Source organism: Chrysochloris asiatica, unplaced genomic scaffold (assembly GCF_000296735.1).
Source record: "Chrysochloris asiatica unplaced genomic scaffold, ChrAsi1.0 scaffold00057, whole genome shotgun sequence".
Taxonomy (NCBI): Eukaryota; Metazoa; Chordata; class Mammalia; order Afrosoricida; family Chrysochloridae; genus Chrysochloris; species Chrysochloris asiatica.
Window position 1 is genome coordinate 5,246,448 of NW_006408575.1, and position 24,592 is coordinate 5,271,039.

The window sequence follows — 24,592 nt, forward strand, 5'->3', positions numbered from 1 at the left end:
CTTGCATTGTTTGCAGTTTTGTACAATGAGTATCTGTTATTTCCATATTAAAAAAAACAACACCCAGTTTGTGTTGTATGTTAAGACCCTGCCAGTCCATCCTGCAGCTGAACAAACAGGTAATCTGCCTGGGGTCATTCAGCATGCTCATGCCGATGTCCGGAAGGACAATGTGGCCTGTTAGCTACACAGACAGCCTCCTGGGACACCACTCTTACCTGCTACCTCCCTACTCAAGAATCTACAAGGATCCTTTGAGCTACTGGATCCAAGACAAGTGTTGGCAGCTGGCTCTCTATGACCTTCTGTGCTCTACAACCTCATGTCGTCCCAGATAGCAGCAAGAGAGGGACCCAACCCACCTTTTCTGGGGTTGCTCTTCTATGGGAAGCAGACTCCACTCTGTCTTCCCTTTCTCACAGTCCAACCTCTCTGAGATATTCATAGCCTCCCTGCAGGCCTCTGCCTCCTGGGGACTTTGTCTCCTAACTAATGAGGATCACAGTGGCAGTCATTCTGTAATGAGAACTTACCCTGTGGCAGGCCTGAGTTGGGCCTCCACCTGCTTTACCTCTCACAAGCCTCACAAAATTCCTATGAGGTTTTTCTCCAGTTGACAGCATAATCATCTCAAAAGCAGGGATCCCGTCCTTGACCATGGCATTCCCCTTCCTAAACCCTCCAGGGCACTTATCATGTCCATCCAAGGGCCTCATATTTTGCCCTCTCCCTTCACCCACTGTGTACCTGTCTCCTCAGTGCTCCCATGCTGTTTCTGACACAAGGTCCTTGTATAAATTCTCCTTTCTGGTTAAATGGCCTTCCTTGCTTTTCCCTTACCCCCAGATAACTCCTATATGTTCTCAAATCACACCTAAAATAGCATTTCCTCAGAAAAGTTTCACCTCCCCACTCCCAAGCCTAAGTCAATTTTCCCTGTCAAGCATCCCCTCACACCCTGCATTTCTTCTTAATTCAGCACATTTTTAACCATCGTTCAATGTCTGCTTTTCTCACTACATTATAAAGAGCCCAATCTTGTCTTATTGCATATTGCTGATGTCTCCAGCACCTAATGCAATCTCAACACTGAGTGGGTCCTCACTGAGTGGATGGATGGGTGAGTGAACCCCTGCTTTTTCTGCTCTAAGTCGCTTACCACGGTGCTGGACACTTGACAATCAGCAAATATGCTTTTGGCTTGATCCTGCAGCTCAGGAAACCCACCTGTATGGGGGTCCAGCTTGAACGCCTCAGTCCCAGGACCATGGAGAGAATACATGATCTGAGCGTTGGTGTCGCTGTCCAAGTCTGTTGCAGAAACTTTCAGAATGAAGTGTCCTGGAGATACATCTTCCCTGACTTTGCCGGCATAGAGCAGCTGGAGATGGTGAGAGATACATTCAGGTTCAGACAGAGCAGAGGACTGAGAGGAGAGTCCAAAACAGGGAGGGCTTAACAGGGCAGAGGTGGACACAAAGGGAGGTAGGAATTGGGGGGAAAACAGAGAAGGAGAATAAGATGAAGTTCACAAGGCGAAATGGAGACCAAGTGGAAGGCTGACGAGAAAACTACAGAGTCAGAAAAGACAGACATAGAGAGTATTTCTACTTTCCAAGAACTAGGTGGATGGGATGGACAGTCCCGAAGTCAAGGCCATTTCCCTGCCTCAGTGGGGAGGCCAACCTATGTGCTCACCTCCCTGCTTACACCAGGTGTGGAGTCAGGTATGGACCTCAGTGCTTCAATTTCCCTCCGCTGCAGGTACCATTATGAGATGGCTGGAAGTGTAGCACAGGGGAGAGGCAGAGGGACCCCAAGACCAAACTACTGTCATTGAGTTGATTCTGACTCAAAGCGACCCTCTAGGGAGGCCCAGAAAACCCACTTTTTCTTAGCTGTGGACACTGGGCTCAGCTTCCAAGCATCCCAGTCTCCACCACTAGAGGGAGTGAGTGAGCACTGACCCTTGCATCTGGCCTGGGAGGACGTTTCATGCCTCAACCAGCCAAAACCCATCATCTTTGAGTAGATTCCCAGTTTAAACTCATAGCGGCCCTATAGGACAGAGTAGAACTGCTTCTTAGGGCTTCAAGACTGTAAATCTTTATTGGAGCAGACAGCCTCATCAGACAACTGTGGGAGTGGTAGGCTTGAACCACTGTCCTTGCGTTTAGCAGCCCAATTCCTAACCTACCGTGCCACCAGGGCTCCTTCTTCATGCCCAGGTGGGTGCTTTTTCCCTGGCTCTACTGATGCAGTTGGCTATCCCTGTAAAGACAGGGTGGGTCTGGCCCCAGCCTCTCCCAGCACAGGGCTTCTGGTAAGGATGGTCTAGGGGGCAGAGAGAAAGAAGACATGGCCTCCATTCTTTCCCCAAGGGCTGCTCCTTTGAGACTACCCAAAAGGTTGGATCCTGCAATGAATTTTTCATGCATCCTGATAACCCACGTTCTCTCTATCTACTATGCCCAGTGTGACTGGAGTGTAGAACACAAAGCAAGAAAAGATGATGGATGAAACATATGCATCTCTGTGCACACACTCATCCATATGTGTGTGTATGTATGAGAATATGATGTATGAGGGGGAGCATGGTGACTCTGTATGATAAACACTGGACTGTAAACCACACGGTGGGTAGTTGAAGCCCACCAGCCACTCTATAAGAGAAAAATAAGCCTTTCTGCTCCTGTAAAGATTTATAGCTTCAGAAACCTTATACAGTGTGGCTATGAGTGAGAGTAAACTCCGCAGCACCTAATAACAGCACCATATATGAGGGGGCTTCAAAACATTCATGGAAAAATGGAATTAAAGATAATGGAATTTCCCCATGAACTTTTTGAAGCCCCCTCGTATACACTTATATGAGTGCAGATATGAGGAAGTATGTTTATGTGAAAGGGTATGTATATTGTGAATGTATATTTAAATGTGTGGGTGAGTATGCATTTAGATAGAAATTGTGGATATATAGATATATGCTTATGTGTGACTGTATGGATGGGTATTTGTGCATGTATGTGGGGTTGAAGATGATCTTTTGTGTATGTGTATATGTGTATATACAACTGCATTTACATGTATTTACTGAATGCCTAAGATTTATGCAAATTTGAAATATGCAAATTGTTACGTTAAATTAAAATATTATTTCTTTAACTTCATCTGTAAAGCTCCCAAATTAAACAATTTTTGCTGCATTAAAAAAATATTTGAGGAAATGGCAAGCTCAGAGCAAAGGTCCTGGAGAGTGGCTTTGCTTGCTTAGTGTTTGGACTGTTTGTGAGTGAAAACCCAGAGGAAAACCATTGGCAGCTGAGCTGTTGGCAATGCAGCCACGGGAATCAGTGTCCTTCCAAGAGGTAGCTATAGACTTCACCAAGGAAGAGTGGGGACACTGCTGGACATACTCCAGAGAAAGCTATTTGGAGAGATGATGATGGAAAGCATGGACCACTTGGTCTTTGTGGAAATGGAAAAGCTAATTCTCAACTTTATATGGAAAGTCAAGAGGCCCTGAATAGCTTAAACAATTCTGAAGAACAGCAACAAAGAAAGAGTCCTTATATTTGCCAATATCAAAACATAGTGTGTAGCCACAGTAATCCAAACAGCCTAGTACTGTTTTAATGACCAGTGAAAAACAATTGAGAACCCAGAAATAAATCCATACATTTATGATCAATTGATTTTCAACAAGAAAAACAATCAAGGGTGAATGGACAGCTTCTCTAACAAATAGTACCAGCAAAATTGTATTTCCAAATGCATGAAACAGAAGCAAGATCTATCCTCACACTATATACAAAAACTAATTCAAAATAAATCAAGACCCTACATGTTTAATCTAAAACAAGAACCTAATGATTTTTATTGATAAAATATAAAATGTAACAAAAAATGCATCAATAGCAGAAGACAAAGTAGACTGGGACCTTATAAAAGTTAGATTACTGTATTCATGAAAAGATGTTATCATTTTCTCAACATGATTAAGTGTATTTATGAAAAATCAACAGCCAACATCACACTCAGTAGAAACAGATAAAGAACTTTCTACTTGAAAATGAGAACAAGGATGCCTACTCTCACCACTGCTATTCAGTATTATACTGGAAAGCCTAGCCAGAATAAAGCAAGAAAAATAAAGATATCCAAATTAGAAAGGAAGACATAAAACTATCTATTCGCAAGTGACATGATCCTCTAATATAAAATTCAAAAAATCTTCTAACCTTCAAAACCATTTAATGAGGAAAGAATAGTGTCTTTAATGAAGGGTGCTGGTAGAATTGGATTTCCACAATCAGAAAACGTAAAGAATCATACCTCACACCTTATACAAAACCTAATTCAAAATAGATCAAGTACCTAAATATTAAATCTTAAATCATAAAGTTCTTAGAAGAAAACAGTTATGGGACCTAATTTTCTTCAGTGATAAATTATTAAACAACAAGGCACTGTGCTCGAGTTCCACAACAGTTTTAGGAATATAATTCCAATCATATGAGCCCTGGGATAAGCACTTGACTGCTAACTGCAGGTCAGCAGTTCAGATCCACCAGCTGCTCTTCAGAAACCGTATACAGGATTGCTGTGAGTCGGAACCAACTTGATGGCATGTAACAAGAACACCAGGGATAGCTAAGATAAACAACCAAAAGGGGAAAATAAGAATTGAAGGAGGTGTGGAGAAACTGGAATCTGCATCTATTGCTGGTGAGAATGTTACTGAAAGTTGTTGAAAACAAGTTGGCCACTCCTCACAAAACTCAAGCTGGGGCTGCCCTGGTGGTGGTGGTGGTGTGCTGTAGAGTCGGTTCCAACTCATAGTGATCCTGCTGTATAGGGTTTCTGGGGCTGTAAATCATTACGGGAGCAGAAATCCTCATCTTTCTCCCGCGGAACAGCTGGTAGTTTCAAACTGCTCACCTTGAGGTTAGCAGCCCAGCTCATAACCACTACACTACCAGAGCTCCTTGGAGCTGCCATATGATCCAGCAATTCCTCTTCTAGGCATATTCCTTCAAGGTCTACTAGAAATGTCACAAACAGGCATATATATACCTAGGCAGCACTCCTCACAATAGCTGGAAGGTGGGGAAAATCAAGTGCTTACCATCAGATACATGCATAAAGAAAATATGGTCTATATGTACTAGTCCTCAGCTTGAAAGATAAAAAAGTCCTGATAAATACTACTACATGCATGAACCTTAAAGACAGGCTGAATGAAATTAAGTCAGTTACAAAATGAATAATATTGTACAAGGGTAGCTCAGAAATGATTGCTGTGAAATCATGAAAACCTTTATCAAATAGTTTTCAAAGTCTGATGGTTTTATTTAAAAAAAAAAAAAAGTTTGAGAGAAAAGTTATGCAATGATTGTTAGTTGATGTCCTCTAAGAAATAATTCCTACACATACACATACATACACCACTCAACAGATATTCCCATGGGAGTTAGCATTAAATTGCATGAGGTCTTCAGGGAAGTATCCTGTACCAAAGGGTTACTATCTGTCTGCACGATTGTGTGCATGACCATAACACAAACGAGAGCATCTGCATTGGTCTGTATTTCCCATGCAGAAGTGGGTATAGGTATATATGAGGGTGGGTAGAGGGGCGTCTCTGGGGACATGTCTCTCTCAATGCATCTAATAATAGTGAGCCATGCCAACAAGCTGAGCAGTGAAGACAGGGTTGCCCACTGAGCATGGCAGCGTGTGCTTGGAGGTTGCAGAAGTTACTTTACCTCTGGATATTTTTTTTCAAACAGCTGGTGACTTTCAGGAAGTATAGGAGGTGAGGTGTGGGCTAATGGTCCTGAAGAGCTGTATGACATCCCTATCGGGATCAAAGAACTGCCTAGAATGACCCTTGCTCCATAGCATGAGTCTAAGGCCAGCCTCAGAAGTGGTCCCCTAGGTCTTTCTCATTCTCCAGTTTCCTTGCCTCCATTCCCACCCAACTCCACTTCACTCCACTCTCCCAGGCTCTCACCTGTGAGCACTGGGGGCTGTTATCATTGATGTCCAGGACAAAGATCTCCACAGGGACTGAAGCCTGAAACTTGCCGTCGGAGGCTGTAACGCTGAGCAAGTACTTGGCCACGAGTTCGCGGTCCAGGGTCTTCCTTGAGAAAATCCTCCACTCATCCTCAACTTGGCTGATGCCAAACTGGCCCAGGGGGTCTCCCTCTAAAAAAAGAGCACAGAGCTTTCTGAAACCAAGGAACAGGAACAAACCAGGTGTCAGAGGTGGCTGTCCACCTGACACCTGTTTTAGGATTGCTGGGAAAGGCAAATATTTCTTCCTTAATTACCTTCTGTAGCTATTATTACCTGCCCCCAACTCATGGTGATCCCATACATAATGGGACTAAATGCTGCTGGTCCTACACCCTTCTTATGATCAATTATAGATGGAACCATTGTGATTCATAGGACTTTCATTGACTAACCTTCAGAAATGGAACACCATGTCTTTCTCTGTAATCTGACAGTCTAGAAGCATTGCTGACACCTCCTCAGCATCTTAGTAACACACAATCCATCACTAAGAGATGCATGGATGCTATGCAGTAAGTGAATTGGCCAGAAATCAAACTCAGGTCTCCCACATACAGGGTGAGAATTCTACTACTAGACTACCAATAATGACCTTCGACCCCAAAACTAGTTGCCATTGAGTCAGTTTTGCCAAGTTTTCAGAAATAGATTGCTAGGCCTTTCTTCAAAGGAGCCCTGGGTAGGTTCACACTACAGACCTTTTGGTTAATAACCAAGTGCTTAACCAATAGTGCCACCCAGGCCATGTTTCTCCTAAGGGCAACTGGTGGGTTTGAACCTTTAGGTTAGTGATTGAACACTTAACTACTGTACTACAAGGGCTTCTTAATGGCCTTCTAGGGATCCAAAATTCTACACTGAGTTGGTTCTTTGGTGTTGTGTCACTGTTTCTATATTCAAAAGGCTGCTGTTAAAGTAGAATCATCAGTGAGAGGACACAGCTCCTAATGACAAGGCTGAGGACAGGCTTCCAACATTTTGTGGCCTGGAAGGCAGTGGGGAAAGTTAAAGAGAAGCAAGCACTTTCCAGGTCTATACAAAAACTCTATGATATCAAGGGCTGTGAAACAGTTAAGGAGCTCTGGTGATGCTGGAGAATAAACACTGGATTGCCAACCAGTGGCAGTTCAAGCCCATCCAACTCTGCAGGAGAAAGATAAGATTTTCTGTCCCAATAAAGAGCTACAGCCTCAGAGACCTTATATAGATTCCTATGAGTAAGAATCAACTGAATGGCAGTGGGTTCGGTTGGTTTAATAAATGCAAACGTGGAGGGGTAGACATTCTGAAAAAAAGACCAGCAGGAAAAAACAAAAATGGCAATCTGTTTGGCTATTACAAGAACAAGCAAGCTGTTTGCCAGGGAGACATTAAGGCAACCAATCAAATCCCTTCAGAACAAACCACGCCCCCCCTCCAAGACTGAAACTCCAAGAGAACACACAAGCAGGCATGGAAGCTAGCTGGTGACCACATTGGTCTACATGTGAGTGGAAGTGGGAGAAAGGCAGCAATGAAGCTATGATCTGAGTTCAACCATGTTCCATAGACTCCCGTCCACCTTGAGATGAGAAAGAGGAGAAAGGGCTGATTGGTCTGAAATTTGGGGAGACTTGGGAACTCCTGAGCCCCTTGACATTGACCTAGCCATGGAGGGCTAGAGCTGAGAGTGAAGCAGCCCCTCAATATAAAATGAGGGGAGATGCACAAGAACACCAAAACCTGCAGATAGTACCCATTTGACCTAGCTTTGATGGCATGATGACTAGAGCTTGACTAGAGAGACATAAAGAAATTTGATAAAGGAAGCAAGTATAAACTGCTACAATTTGATGAGCTCTTGACCTATACTTACGGATGTAGTAGCTCAAAATACCAAGGGAGAGGGAAGGAGTCTTCACATCAAGGATCAAGCTTATCCCCTCAGTGTACAGTGTTGATAGGGATGGGAAACTTAATCACTGGCTACCTAAATGGTAGTCCTGTTGTGGCTCTGTGGGCTAGTGTGTCAGACTGCAAAGTCATTTGAACTGCAAGGTTGGTGATTCAAGAGCACCAGCTGCTCCTTGGAAATCCTATACAGGATAGCTATGGGTCAGAATCGACTCAATGGCACTTAACAACAACAACAAACCTAAAATGAGGAGGAGGGGGCTATAAAGGCATGAAGTGGCTGACTTGCAAGTTTGCAAGAGGGACTTGAGTTTCAGAGTGTACACGGAAGGTAGATTCCCCACTGAATAATTTTTATCTTGTATAGATGGGCCTGGTGAAAGGAAATGGAGATAGGATTTTTGATTCAACAGTGAGTAATTTTTATCATGAATAATTGCAATTGTCACAACTGTGAAGGAAGAAGTTTTGTAACATAATGTGGGGAGCAGTTAATCTTACATTCCAGGAACAGAGGACCCTAGGACCTTAAGAGAAAAGAGTATGAATGGAAAGTGGGACCCTATTCAGAGAAGCAGCAACACCAGAGATGGAGGCAGAGGTGATGGCATGGAGAGATAGAGCAGCTGAGGACTCTAGACTCATGGAAAGAGAAAGGCTGTGTGCTGGTAGGCAGGAAGCTGGCTTGCAGAATGTGCCCTTTGGTTGCTTAAATGATTACATATTCCCGAGAGGTTTTGTGTACATAAAAAAAACAAAAACAAAAACCAGAGGGAATAGAAGCAAATACTGTTAAATGATGATGCATGGAGGGGATTGTACTTATTACAATGAAACAAAAACAAAGTAAGATGAGTGGAAAACTGATGTTCTCCCATGCAAACAATAACTCAATTCACACACACACACACAAAATAACCGTGGAGGGGTAGGAAGTAATCAACAGCACTATACTCTCTGAGGTTTTATGTTACAATGAAAGACAAAGATTACCTAGAGGTTACAGGAAGGAGACTACCTAGAGATTACGTAGTATTTGTTTCTAAGTCATCTTTCCTGGATACCAATCATTAGCAGAATTGCAGGAAAATGGATTTTTCAATGAAGAGATTTTAAGATTCCAAAAGTCCCAAGATGCAATTACCCCAACAATCTAGGATTTATTTATTTATTTTACTAATTGACTTTTATTATTTTATTATCCTGAGATTTTAAGACCTTTATGCTTTTAAGAGTTTGATAGTTTAAGATAGTAAGATTCTGTTTTCCTTAGTCTCTGTGTTTCAAAGCTCTGTCTCCAGGTGATTAGGATTCATCATGGAGTCCTGGTGTGGTGCTGTGGGTTAATGTGCCAGACTGCAAAGCCATTTGAACTGCAAGGTTGGTGGTTCAAGCTCACCAGCAGCTCCTCGGAAACCCTATACAGGGTCACTATGGGTCAGAACTGACTCAATGGCGCTTTACTACTACTACTACATAGACTCTTCAGGCTCACTAACTCTTCACCGAACAGCTATGAAAGCAGAAGGAGCCATAAGACTGTGGAATGGAAATGACATGCAACCAGGGAGGGGAGGAAAAGGACACTGAGAAGGAAAGAAATTTTTGTGTCCACTAGTTGCCTGGTACAGCCACTTGGGTTTATAATAGGGAGCCTTGAAGGAAAGCAACTTGTCAGGTGTGGTTTTAACCCTGATGCAAGTTCAGGTTCAGGTGTGAGTTTGCGTGAATCCACTCCCCACCCCCACCACATCTAGGTCTTAGTGCCAACAGCAGAGAAATAAGAGGACTGGACTGTACGTTCTGTCTAAAGAAATATTGTTACTCAATGTTTTAGATCCTATGATGGACTAAAATGACTTTCTGTATCCACAATTTGCCCTGAGCAGGACACTACTCTACAAAGTCTGTCATCTGTCAATTTCCTCCAACTCCTGAAAAATGGACCACTTAGAACATTAATCTTGTCTCCATCTACACCACATAGAATAATACAGAATAATAAGGGCTCCTCTTTGCACCACCTAAAATGATAAGCTTCCCTAAATTATAAGGGATTTTTGGAGATTTTTCCCTTTACATCTAACCAGCATTCCTGAGAGATGAATGATCTCACAGTCTACCGATCAGGGGTGGGGAATGTGCAGCCCATGGGCCATATGTTGTTGTTGTTGTTAGGTGCCATCGAGTCAGTACCGACCCATAGTGACCTTATGCACAGCAGAATGAATAAGGCCCAAGAAATCATTTGGTCTGGTCCTGCCAAGGCAGGTCCAGCCATCACATTAGGGGTGAGTTAATTAAATGATTGACCAAATGCAGCAGGCTAATTTTTAAGCTGATAATTTCATATGGCCCACAAATTATGTTATAAACTTTGGCAGAAAAGTTTCCCATCCCTGCTAGATGAACAACTGAGGCATTGGAAGTTTAGTGACTTGCCCAAGATCACACTTCTGAAATTCCTATTCTTCACAATGTTATTCATAGTTTATTATATAACCTTCTTTCTAGAATTTTCCTTTTAGCCACTAATACAATGGCAGAGGCAGAACTTTACACTCATGTGTAAGGGTCCCCTTACTGAGCTTTTGTCAATGTACCCCAGTATTTTCAATCTAAGACGAGGTATGCTTACCTGTGATGTAGCAGGTGACCTGTCTGTTCTGCTCAGAAATATCATCATCCAGAGTCTTCAAAGTGGCCACAAGTTCACCAGGTTCTCTGTTTTCAACCACAAATCCTCTGTAATCTTCAGAAGCAAAACGAGGAGCATTGTCATTCTCATCTGTGATGGAAACCTCAATCAAGGCCTGAGAAGATAGCCGGAGGGTGCGACCATGGTCATAGGCCACTACATGGAAGCGATAGGTCTGACGGGTCTCACTGTCAAGTTCCTGGAGTGTGGTGATCCAGCCACTCTCGCTGTCAATGGCAAACAGCTCATGGGCATGGTTACCAGGGTCCACTGCCAGTCTATAGCTCACCTGGCCATCACTCCCAGTGTCCTGGTCATTGGCAGTCACCTGAATGACTGTGGTCCCCACTGGCATATTCTCAGTGAGGAAGGCCTTATACGGATCAGCCTCAAAAACAGGCCTGTTGTCATTGACATCCTTTACTTGGATGTTAATAGAGACCAAGGAGACCAAGTCGGTGTCCTCATGGGAGCAATGTGCCATGACATCAATCTGGTACCACTTTGTGGATTCATAGTCCATGGCTTTCCTCACTTTTAGGACCCCTGTGTTTTGGTCCAAGGAGAAGACACCATCCTTGTTGCTCTCTGGTGTGGTGCCCTGCACTAGACTATAGATGACTGGGTCCTGAGCCGCCACTGCTTTAACAAGCCCAACGTCTGACCCTTCTGGAAGGTCTTCAAGTGCAGAGAAAGTATACAGGGGTTCAGAAAATTTGGGCAAGGGTGCTTCATTAGAAACCACCTGGAGTTGAACTGGTACCAGTGAGTCCCAGTGAGGTGGGCCGCCATCTTGGGCTTTGATTTTGAAGTCAAAGGCTTGGTTTTCCAATCCCACCAGGCTCTCTTTCACCTTGATAACACCAGTGCTTGGGTTGACTTCAATGACCTCTTCAGTTAGGCCCTCCATTGAGTCCACTGAATAGGTGACATCTGCATTCCGACCTTCGTCTGCATCGTAAGCCAGCACCTGGATAACTGGAGAGTCCTTACTGACATTGGACTGAATGGACACGGTGTACTTAGCTGCTTTGAACTGTGGAGGGTTGTCATTCTCATCTGTGAGGATGATCTTCACAGTGCAGAAGGCCACTCTTCCTCCTCCATCCCGAGCCATCACCTTAATAGCAATGACTCTTTCTGTTGAGTTTTCTCGATCCAGTTTCTGCAACGTGGTGATCTGGCCATTGGGGTGTATGGAGAACTTCTCACCCGCTAATTTGTTGATGATGGTATAATCCACAGAGCCATAGGGACCACTATCTTTATCTATGGCTAACAACTCTATCACTTTGGTTCCTACCTTTGCATTTTCTGCTAATTCTGCCTCATAAACGTGCTGCTGAAACTCTGGGCTGTACTTGTTTGCATTTGTGGTGTTGATGTACACAGGCACAACTGTTTGGAAGACACCATCAGAAGCACCTACCTTCAATCTGTAAGAAGAGTCCAGGTGCTTTTTGCAAAGATTAAACATGGAAATGATTCCTGATGAGCTGTCAATGGAGAAGTGCCGGTCCTGATTGCCAGAAAGAATCAGGTACTCCAAACAAGAGGTGTCTCTGCTGTCGGGGTCAATTGCTTGGACTTTGAGAACCAGATGTCCACAGGTAGCTAATTCACTGACATTGGCCTCATATTGGGGTTGTCGGAACTCTGGGGGGTTGTCATTGATGTCAGACACATTGACAACCACAAGGGTTTCACCAGTGAGTGGAGGGTCTCCTCTATCCATGGCCCTGACCTTCACATAAAAGTGTTGGTGAGCTTCGTAATCTAGCTCTTGAACTGTGGACATTTCCCCTGTACTCCCATTGATCCGGAAGAATTTTGAAACATCTGACCCATCCTCCACGATCTGATAGGAAACATCCCGATTTTGCCCTGAGTCCTGGTCAGAAGCCAACAGTTGAATCACAGGGGTCTGTGCAGGCAAGCCTTCAGAGACTGAAGTGGTGTAGACCAATTGGGAGAAAATGGGAGGGTTATCATTGATGTCCTCCACCAGGACTTCCACTGTGGCTTCAGAAAATGCCCCCAGAGCTGTATCTGTGGCTCTGACTGTGAATACGTGTTTGATCTTAGATTCATAGTCCAATGGTCCTGTCACCATTAAGACACCAGTCTTGAAGTCAGTGGTGAATAACATCAAAGGTTCTTCCTCTACAATGTTGTAGATGAGCCGGAGCCCCTCTGGGCTCCGGGCCTGAGTGTGGAGGATTGGGGTATAAAGTGTAATATTTTCAGGCACTCTGACTTTGTAGTAAGGACTCTGAAACAAAGGGTTGGATTTATTTCTCACTGTGACAAGAACCTCTTCCTGCGTCTGGAGGGATGGGGTGCCTCTATCTCTAGCAATGACTTTGAGGCGATACTTATTTAAAGCTTGATAATCAAAGGGTTTCTTAAGTGATATGTCTCCAAGGTAAGGGTCAATTCGGAAATATGTGTAGTCTTCTGCAAATGCATATGTGACAGTTCCATTTACCCCCAAATCCTGATCGGTGGCAGATACTTGGAAGAGGACATCGCCTGGCTCTGTGCCATCTTGAATGGTCGTGTAGTAGGGTAGATGCTGAAATTGAGGGGGATGATCATTAACATCAACAATGGAAACTCTGACCACAGCCTGAGCCACTCGCTGAGGGGTCCGATTGTCTCTCACTTCCACAGCCACCTCATGAATGTCCTGATGTTCTCGGTCAAATGCCACACCGCTTGTCTGCAACACGCCTACTGATCTGACCATACAGAACAGATCTGTTCCATTCAAGAGGAAGTAGGAAAGGGTATCATTCAAATGATTTCCCTGGACACCAAGAATCACCAATGCCTTCTTGTTCTGCAAGTTCTCCTGAACTGATGTCCAATAGACATCCTGGTCAAATTGTAAGCTTGTGTTGAGGGCTTGGGTCAAAGTAATTTTTACCAGTGCAGTGTCTTGATACAGGCCATCAGAAGCCCTGATAGTGAGCTCTCGAGAGAGTCCCAGGAGAGCAGGATTCAGCACAGAGATGAGGCCAGTGATTGGATGGATGGTGACAGCTTCATCAGCATTGCCTGTTTTGATGCTATAATTGATTTCTGAGTCATCATCGCTAGCCTGAACCATGAGAAGCTCCATTCCCTGATGAATGGGCTGAACAACTGCTACTTCATATATTGGGTCTAAGAACCTGGGAGGAGAGTCATTCACATCTTTCACATTGATGATAATGTTGGCAGCCTTAGGTGCAAATAAGATGGGGCTTCCTTGGTCGTGGACATAGACACTGAATTGGAATAAAGGCATGCTTTCATAATCCATCTCTGATGTAATAGTCAGTGTTCCCATACTGGGATCAATTTTGAAAAACTTTGAGACTTCTGGCTCCAAAATTTTATAGACCAATAAGGAATTTGCTTCTTTGTCACTGTCGGTGGCACGAATCACAAAAGGGCTGTTGTTTTCATCCACGACCATGCTGTGCATGGGAGCAGCCTCACTAATTTGACCCACAAAAGTTGGCTTTAAGAACACAGGTGCATTATCATTTTCATCAATTATATAAACTAGCACCATGACATCTGTTGATACACCTGCCATGTTGCTGCCTCGGATTTTCAACTGGTAAGATGAGATTTTCTCATGGTCCAAGGTCTTCTGAGTGGAGATGAGGCCAGAATATGAATTCATGGAAAATACACCATCCTTGTTTCCCTCTCTTAACTCATAGGTAACTTCGGAGGAGCTTGTAGCTGAGATAAGGAGGATCGGAGAGCCAACAGTGATTAATTCAGAGATTTCTACAAAGTACTCAGTTTTTGAAAAGATGGGGGCACTACTATCTGAGGGGTAGACATGAATAACCACTGTAGCCAAGTCATGCCGCGGTGGGGAGCCTCGATCTTCAGCCTTCACTGTCAGGGTGTGCCGTACATGATTTGCCTGATCAAACTTCTGGGCTATAGTGATGATGCCTAGTTGGGCATTGATGCTGAAGAAACCTTTGCTGTTGCCTAAAACAGAAAAGACAAACTGAACATTTGCACACCCTCAAGAAGTATCAACTAAGCTTTTTATATGAGTAAAGAGGCTACCACATAAAACCTGGGCAGGGCCAAATCTGCATTCTGTATTTAGTATGGAATTGGGCTGTTAACTGCAAGTTTGGTGATTCAAATCCACCACAGTTCCATGGGAGACATATGAGGTTGTCTGCTTCTGTAAATATTTTGAACACCTGGTGTGGCCCTGTAAGATAAGCATTGGACTGCTAACCACGAGGTTGGTGGTTCAAACTCACCAGCTGCTCCTTGGAAATCCTATACAAGGTCGCTATGAGTCAGAACCGACTTGATGGCACTTAACAACAACAGTGACTGTATATAGATAAATCAGTTATCACTGAGTTGATTCCAACTCATGGTGGCCCCCCGTATTTCACAGTAGAACTGCTCCACAGAGTTTTCTTGACTGTGATCTTTACAGAAGGACATCTCCAGGACTTCCTTCTGTGATGTCGCTGGGTGTTTGAACCAGTAACCTTTAAGTAAATAGTCTAAAACAAACAGTTTGCACCATCCAGGGACTTTATAGTAACTATAGGATATCTTTTTAAAGTAAACAAAGCAATTGTTGGGGACTTGATTCCCCATTATGGCAACCCCATGTGCATCAGAGTACAACTATTCAATGTAAGAATCTCCATAAGATAGCCATTCTCCTAGTTATCTGCTTCTGCTTTCTTCCAAGGCACCTGTTAGTGAAATTGGACCTCCAGTAAGTTGGTTAGCAACTGAGCACTTAACTTTTGCACTACCCACCCCCTGGGATGTACATATATATGGAGTCCTGGTGTGGTTCTTAGGATAAAGTACCTACCCACCCCACCAGGGAGGTCTGTTTGAATAACAAAGGTGGCTGTTCAAACTCACTAGTCACTCCTCAGAAACCCTACACAGGGTCCTTATGAGTTGGAAAAAACTCGATGGCACTTAACAACAACTATACATACATATATATATTGTTGTTAAATACTCATAGTGACCCTGCACAGGGTTTCCGAGGCTGTAAATCTTTATGGGAGAAAGAGAGAGAGAGAGAGACTCCTGGTGTAGTGCTATAGGATAAGCACTGGACTTTGAACCCAAAGATCAACAGTTCAATCCCACCAGCTGCTCCTAGGAAACCCTGTACCCTGTACAGTGTTGTTATGAGTCAGAATTGACTCAATGTCACTTAAAAACAATAACACATATGTATAGTTTTGAAATGACCAACACAGTGCACATAATGTTACTGTTAAGTGCAGTCCAGTCAATTTCAACTCATGGCAACTCTGTGTAGGGTTTCTGAGGAGCAATTGGTGCACTTGAGCCACCAACCTTGCAGCTCAAACTGACCTTGAAGTCCAGTGCAGACCACACCAGGACTCCACTGTGCTCCACAGGCTATATTTCAGTGGTGATGATCATTGGAAAAGTTTCAGTACACTATACAGAATTTTGAACCAACCTCTACATAATTATAATTTTTAACACCTTTGGTAGTATACTTGATAAATGATACCTATGGAGTCATAAACTGTCAAAACTGACAGGGACTTTAAAAAAACACCTTGTCTGCTCCACTTATGGTCTGTGATGGGAAAATTCTTTGCCAAACTTGAGGAGTGAGTGGCAAAGAATGGCAGGGACTGGATAGAACACCCACATCATGAGGTCAAATACCCTTTCCACAACAATGTATTTTCTAAACTTCAGGTGCTCTTTTATCATCTTTGCATTTTTTTTCAATACACAGTCGGTATCCATGCTATCTGATATTATTTTTCTTGATATTTTTTCTTTTACTTTTATAATAGTTTTAAAAGACAACTTTATGTCATTTCCTGATTTAAAAAACCATGATTGCTTACCATAAATTGAAAGTTACTATAAAAATAAGGCAATGAGAAGAAGTACCTCATTAAAATCTGAATAATATCTTTTGCTGCTTTTGTAAAAAGGAAGAGTAGCAAATGTTAGAGAAGATGTGAAGACATTTTAGCATTGAATCAAAGCTTCATCCATGATGGAATCAGGGAGTCAGAATAAGAAGCAACAAAGAAGACTTTCCCCATGCCTGATGGATGGTCTGTCCCAATGCTGAATAACACCAGAGTAATTCTGCACCCCACTACAGGCACAGGGCTTACACTAGGGGGAAATTTTGTTTACTGTTTTTATTCTCTTTATCACATAGGTGTATATTTTCAGTGAAAAAGCAGATAGTTGTGCTTCCTTATAAAACATCCAATCTGATTCTTCAACTCTTTGGAATCATTCTCTAGGTGACCAAATCAACGGACTCTAACTCATGGTGACCGTGTGTGTACAACTGTGCTCCACAGAGTTTCCAATGGCTGATTTTTCAGAAGTGGATCAGCAGGTCTGTTTTCTGAGGCACCTCTAGGTGAATTTGAACCACCAACCTTTCATTAGCTGTGAAGCATGTTAAATGTTTGCACCACCGACTCCTAAGATGGTTCCCAATTTAGTTTTGTCAGATAGATGGTATTAAGTCAAAGAACATGACTTCAAAGAGTAAGAAGCAGGTTTAAAGAGGTTCTATTCCCCAGCAAAATGGATTGGCAAAGTGGCAGCATCAATGGGCTCAAGAGTGCAACAATTGTGAGGTTGGCCCAGGATTGAGCAGTGTTTCGTTCTGCTGTGCATAGGGTAGCCATAGTCAGTACTGACACAATGGCACCCAACAACAACAACCACAACAATTCAGGATAATGTGATGGACTGCAAGGTCAATTTGAACCATAATGTTGGCAGATCAAAGCCACCAGCCATTCCTAGAAAAGCCTATACAGAGTCACTATAGGTCAGAACTGACTCGATGGCACTTAACAACTATCAATGTAGTCAAGTATCCTATCTAAATATAATTGTAATATGTTATACCAAGGAGAAAAAAAATTGACCACAAATTTGTATATTCATTATGATCTCAACATTACAAAAGGATACATAGAAAAAAGAAGAATAGTAAACACACAAAATTATTCTCTCAGGGTAATGAAAATTATGGCTGAATGCTATTTTCTTCTTTATGTATTTCTGTACTTTCTATATTATTTTTAAGTGAGCATGTATCATTTATAGAATCAGAAAAATCTTTTAAAAATACATATTATCATAAATAAATATATTATAAATATATAATATATATCATTTTTCTAAAATATAAATAAATAATATAATAATATAATAAAATTGTTATCTCCATCAAGTGTTAGTAATAAGATAAAATAAGATTATACTTCATAAACCACAAAAATCAGACAAATAAGATTATAATTTGCATTATTATTCTTCAAGGAAAGACTTCTTCTAAATACTGGCAAGGTATAACAACTTCTGTTTCTTCAAAATAGAAAAAAAAAAAAAATTAAACCTCTGATTTATTGAAAGTGTGTAACAAAAGGACACACAGTAAATGAGCATTTTGCTCTGTGAAGGTAGAGAGTAAAACAGGCTCATCTTTGTCCCTCCACAGGACCTAGTTCTGTAATGCACTAATTATTAGTAGATATAATAATTATTATTTGTTGTTAAGTGCCATTGAGTCAGTTCCAACTCATATCAACCCTATGTAGGGTTTCTGAGAAGTGGCTGGTGAGCTTGAACCACTGACCTTGTGGCTTACAGTCCAGTACTGATCCTACAGTGCCACACCAGGAGTCTCCATAATTAAGACTAAGTGGAGCTCTGGTAGCGTAGTGGTTGCAAATCGGGCTGCTAATCTCATGGTTAGCAGTTCGAAACTATCAGCTGTTCTGCGGGAGTCGGAACCGATTCCATGGCACATAACAACACAACAACATCATGCATTTTCAACCATCATAAATGATCACTAATAGTTTGTTGAATACTGATTATCATTAGCATTTTGTTATATTAATTAGTGATAATTAACACTTAACAATGATAATAATGCTGCTGTTGTTGTTAAGTACCATTGAGTCAGTCCCAACTCTCGTAGCGACCCTATATAGGATTTCTGAGGAGCAGCTAGTGAGCTTGAACTTCCAACCTTGCAATCCAAACCAACTTTGCAGTTTAGTACATTAACCTGCCATGCTACACCAAGATTCCCATGATAGCAACAACCCCTAGTTATTAAACTGGTATTTCACAGTTTACAACATATATTAATATGCCTTTTTTCTTTTAATTTTTACAAAATCTTTGTGGTACAGGTAATATTATTCCCATTGAGATAAAACCATATTATTGATGATAAATAATGATGTGGCACTAACAGAAAATGAAAGTTACTCCTAAAATGATGTCATGTACCTTGTAAAGTATTTGTGGGTCCCTTCTATTATACATGGAGTCCCTGGGCGATACAAACAGTTCATGTGCTTGGCTACTAACCAAAAAGTTAGAGGCTCAAACCTGGTGATCATCTTTTTAAAACCCTATGGAGCACAGTTCTTTTCTGACACACATACGATTGCCATGACTTGGGGACAACGTGACAGCACTTGGTTGATTCTATAGATGCACAAAGTTACTACATTTTAAAACTCTGCATGAACTTTAAGTAGTGCATACACCTGTAGAGATAGGTAGGTTTCTCCACCTACACTTCATTTACTTCACTTGACTATCTTGTTATTCAACATTTCACATTTACAACAATAGTAAAAAATCTATTATCCAACTATTTTACCCATTAGCGAATGCCACATTGACTGTGATGGTGAAAGGTATATGTCTACTTGACTGGACCATGATTCTCAGGGGTTTGGCAGTTATGTTATGAGAAGTCCACTTTGTTATCGGATATCATTCTCCATTCTCGCATAACGTCTATTTCTGCATAATGACCTGGTCTTTTGAACCTAACCTTATGAACAGTGAAGGAGTGGGTGTATAATGTATATGCAAATTTCCCCATAATTTTAGTAAGTCCCTTCATTATTATACCACCTTTAGAAATCCATTAAATTAGGTCATTATAGTTCTGTGGAATGCTCTAGAATTATCATTTTCCAAAACATAGTGGAGAGCTTGACACTTGATTCATTTTCAAAACCATGCCTCTGATGCTTTCCTTTATTCCCAAAGGCCCATCTCCCATGATCTGAACACATGTCCAGCTCTCTCACCTTTCTGAATGGAATAGTGGACCTCAGCGTTGGCTCCCCGGTCGTCATCCATGGCTCGGACCTGTAGCAGTTCGGTGCCAGGGGCTTTGCTATCAGGCACACTTGCCTCGAAGTGGAGTTGGATGAAACGGGGTGGGTGGAGGTTTTCATCCTCCACGTGGATGGTCACCCACACAAAGTTCCTCTTGATCGGCATCTCCTGGTCTCGGACCTATGGGCCCAAGAGGGCATGGGATGGGATGGGAGGAGCCAGGATTAGCTGAAGGTCAATGAAATAGAATAATCGTGAAAAATACGCCTAACTGTTACTCTCTGTATTCCTTCAAATATTGCCCCAATTTTGCTCTTTTTTTCTGATTAAATAAATTTAGCATTATGGCAGTTCCCTGTCAATGTTCTGTTGCAACTGTTTTTGAATTATCTTCAGAAAAATTTACTTGATTGGAATATTAATGATATTACTCAATGTTTTCCACATTCCATTGGGTAACCTCTCTTTGGACAATCAGTTGACCAGGTAGTTGTCTTCCGAATTTCTTAGTGAGTGTTTCCAGTGCTGCATCAGTTCGCTAAAAGATTTCAATTTGTGTTTGGGCAATTCCTTGTTTTTCACCAACACCTCCAGTGCAGCTTGGACTTCCTCCTTCAGTACCCTCAGTTCTTGATCATATGCTACCCTTGAAATGGTTGAACATCAATCGTTCCTTTTTTGGTACAATAACTGTGTGTAACTTCCATCTTCTTTTGAATTTTTCTGACTCATTCAATATTTTGTCCATGAAATTTTGCAATGCTTCAAAATATTGTAAGTTGAGGCTTAAATATTTTCTTCAGTGTTTTTTTTCAGCTTGAGAAGTGCTAAGCATGTCCTTCCCTTTTGGTTTTCTAACTCCAGATCTTTGCACATTTCATTTTAATACTTAACTTTGTCTTCTCGAGCTGCCCTTTGAAATTTTCTGTTCAGTTCTTTTACTTCCTCATTTCTTCCATTCCCTTTAGCATCTCTACACTGGAGAGCAAGTTTCAGAGTCTCTTCTGACATTCATGTTGGTCTTTTCTTTCTTTCTTTCTTTTCTGCTTTTTGACGACCTTTTACTTTCTTTCTTTATGATGTTGTTGATGTCATCCCATAGCTCTTCTGGTGTTTGCTCATTACTGTCTGATGTATCAAATCTATTCTTGACATAGTCTCTAATCTCAGGTGGGGTATGTTCAAGGTCATATTTTCGCTCTTGTGGACTTGTTTTAATTTTCTTCAGCTTCAGCCTGAACTTCCACATGAGCAATTGATAATCTGTTCTACAGTTGTCTCTGTCCTTGTTTTGACTGATGATATTGAGCTTTTCTACCATCTCTTCCAACAGATGTAGTCAATTTGATTCCTGTGTATTTCTTCTGGTGAGGTCCATGTGTATTAATCACCTTGGATGTTGTTTTAAAAAGATATTTGCAATGAATAAGTCATTGGTTTTGCAAAATTTTATCATGCAATCTCCACATTATTTCTATCACAGACTATATTTTCCAATTACTGATCCTTCTTCTTTGTTTCCAACATCACATTTCAATCACCAGTAATTATCAACACATCTTGATTGCATGTTTGATCAATTTCAGACTGAAGAAGTTGGTAGAATTTTTCAGTTTCATCATCACTGGCTTTATGACTGGTGCATAAATTGAATGACAATGGTATGAACTGGGCTTCTATGTAGGCTTCTGTACAGATAACATTGTACTTGTAGACAGATCTTGAAAAGTATTCTTTTTGATGATGAATGCCACACCATTCCTCTTGAATTTGTCATTCCCTATATAGTAAACCATAATTATCAGATTCAAAATAGCCAATACCAGTCCAATTTACCTCCCTAATGCCTAGGATAATGATCTGTCTGCATTCCATTTCATTTTGACAGCTTCCAATTTACTTTGTGCATTCCATTTTCCAGTTATTAATGGATGTTTGCAGCTGTTTTTCCTCATTTGAGTTGTGCTCTATTAGAAAATGAAAGTCTCAAAAGTTTTACTCCATTCATGTCATCATAATCAACTCTCCTTTGAGAAGTCAGCTCTTCCCCAGTCATATTCTAAGTGCTTTCCAGCCTGAAGAACTTATCTTCTGACACTATATCTAACAATGTTCTTGTGCTACTTATATTGTTTTCATCTTCCAGCACGATATCTGACAGTATTCCACTGCTATTCATATGGCTTCCAGTGACTAAGCATTCAGAAGTAGTCAACCTCTCCTTTCCAGTTTGTCTTAGTCTGAAACTTGTCTACTGTGGGTGATCCTGCTGGAATTTAAAATACCGATGGCAGAGCTTGTAGCATCACAGCAACATACAAGCCACCACAGTAGGACAAGCTGACAGACAAATGGTGATTGCTAGGTTTAGTTATTTTAGTGGAGAATTCCACTTTAGGAAAAAGTCAGAAAGGAGCAGAGAAGCTTACTTAATTCAGTATTTCCCAAATTAGGTCTCCAAGAATTATTTCTTCAAGATATTAGCATTATATGTAAAACAAAAATAAAACAGAACCATGATGTAATGGGTTGAATTATGTCTCCCGCAAAAATGTGTATATTGAAGTCCTTGTCTAGAAATAGGGTTTTTCTCTTGCTGTGTTAATGAGATTGCATTAGAGTTCTAAATGTAATCATTTCTGAGTTATATAAGGAGCAAAACAGACACAGGGGGAAGACAGACTCCAAGGAGCAGCAATGAATATCAAAGAATACCTGGAAACACCAGGAATTCCTGGCACTACTGAAAAAAAAAAAAAAAAAGATAGTCTGTTAGATCCATGGCCTGAATTTGAACTTCCAGCCTCTTGAATTGTGAGAAAATAAAACTTCTTTACTTTAAAGACACTTTCTTGTGGTCTTTTTTTAGCCTCTTAGGAAATTAAGACAGATGGCCAAGGAAAGGGGAGCACAGAGTGAAATCAAGTTAACCAGTTTTCTTTGCTGAAAAACATCTCATTCATAAACTGACTTTAATATAGTATTGAAAATATATTGTATATACTAATGTGCCAAGAGGAGAATAAACTAACACATGCGAACCCTGAACCTGGAGTCAGGAAGGTTGGACTCCAGTTCAGGTTCCACCATAAATAATTTTATAGCTCCCTGGGCAGGTCTCTTTTCCTGTGGGCCTCCAGTAAAACAAGAGAAGTGGACCTGCACTAGAAGTAGAATGAAGCAAGAAGGTACATGGGTACAAACTTTAAGGAGGAATTCAAAGTCGCATGCCTAGACCTGCAAAGCCCTGGAGAGGGAGTACCTCCTTAAATTTTGTGCCCCACAAGGTTCTTTTGCCTTCCTCTTGGTGGACTGGTCTCTGGAACCCTTCCAACCCTGATATTCTATGAATCCACAACTGTGGTCATGAAGTCATGAAGGAGGGAGAAAATTGTTGGGAGCTATTTGGGGTGAGTCCAAAAAAAGCAAAGGTTAGTTGACAGGAGTTTCCTTGACAATCATTCCATCTCTTTCCTCACTCCCAGACAGTCCTTCTAGAAGGTCCCTTTGACCAGCTCTGAAATGCCATAGCTCTATCTCATGAATCATCATTATGGGCATTGGTATACCTGGTTCATTAGGTGAGAATGATGTTTCAGTATACCTCTAATTGTGTCTATCACATTGCACCTGCTTGTAAGTACAACCACACCAATTTCTGAATTTACTCACCATAACTGTCAGCATATGCTGGGAGGGTCCTGATCCCAGGTTCAGTTTTCCAACAGTTACCAAGATACCACTGCTTGGGTCCAGTTGAAAGAGGTTGGCACTTCCTGGGTCTTGGCTGCCATGTATGGTGTAGATGAGACCTTTGCCTTTGTCTTGATCTGTAGCCTGGACCTGGAGAAGCTGGACCCCAGGCATTGTGTCCTGAGGAACTCTGACCTCATAATGAGACTTCAGAAACTGGGGCCGATGATGGTTAATATTGGCGACCATGAAAATATAGACCTAGGTAGGACAGTGAGAGAGAAGGTAGACTATAAGCTTCATGGGGGGCAGGGGCCTTGTCTGTTTGGTTCTCTATTATATTTTTAGTGCCTGGCACACATATATCAATGAATGTTTGCTGAGTGAATAATAGAATATTCCAGATTCCAAGGCTTTTAGATTCTAGTGGTGTCACTCACATAAGTGCACGTGCACACACACACGAGGGTAAATCAAAACGTATTGGGACAAAAAGCATAGAAATCTTTATTAAACAAAATATCAAACTATGAAACTATTGTTCTTTGACATATCCTCTCTCTATATAAACTTTTTAAGGCAAAGAATTCTGCACTCTTCCATTTACACCACATCAAACAGCAATTTCAGCATCCTTAAGTGATTCAAACTGTGTTCTTTGTCAATGTTCTTTGAGTGTGAAGAGCAAAAAGAAGTATGAAAGGGTAAGACCAGGGCTGTAAAGTGGATTATGAAAGGTTTCCCAGTAAAATTCTTATAGGACAGCCCTTAAGACCCTCAAAGAATGAGCAAGTGAATTGTTGTGATGGAAACAAATCCTGAGAGCAGCATTTCTGGCTTTTTCGCACCATTGCAGTTTTCAATTTTCTTAAAACTTCTTTCTAATAAGTCTCCATTACCATCCTGTGTCCTTCAAGGAAATCTATCAAGATTATCTCTTTGGGGCTTCTGTGGACCCGGTTGGGGACCTGATTGGCAAGCAGTGTGAGGAGACCCGAGGACTCCTGGGCCCAGAGTCAGTGACGTGGCCACGGAGGACTC

General features: G+C 41.6%; 1 protein-coding gene across 1 annotated transcript in view; it reads right to left on the reverse strand.

Moving 5' to 3' along the window:
* FAT2 (FAT atypical cadherin 2) overlaps positions 1-24,592 on the reverse strand; it is an 82,677-nt gene that overhangs the window by 27,560 nt on the left and 30,525 nt on the right. The window contains exons 7-11 of the mRNA XM_006863897.1: positions 23,531-23,812; positions 19,828-20,038; positions 10,616-14,674; positions 6,017-6,213; positions 1,228-1,381 (exon numbers count right to left, since the gene is read on the reverse strand). Of these exons, the coding sequence (XP_006863959.1) occupies positions 1,228-1,381; positions 6,017-6,213; positions 10,616-14,674; positions 19,828-20,038; positions 23,531-23,812 (4,903 nt within the window). The remainder of the gene's footprint in view (positions 1-1,227; positions 1,382-6,016; positions 6,214-10,615; positions 14,675-19,827; positions 20,039-23,530; positions 23,813-24,592) is intronic.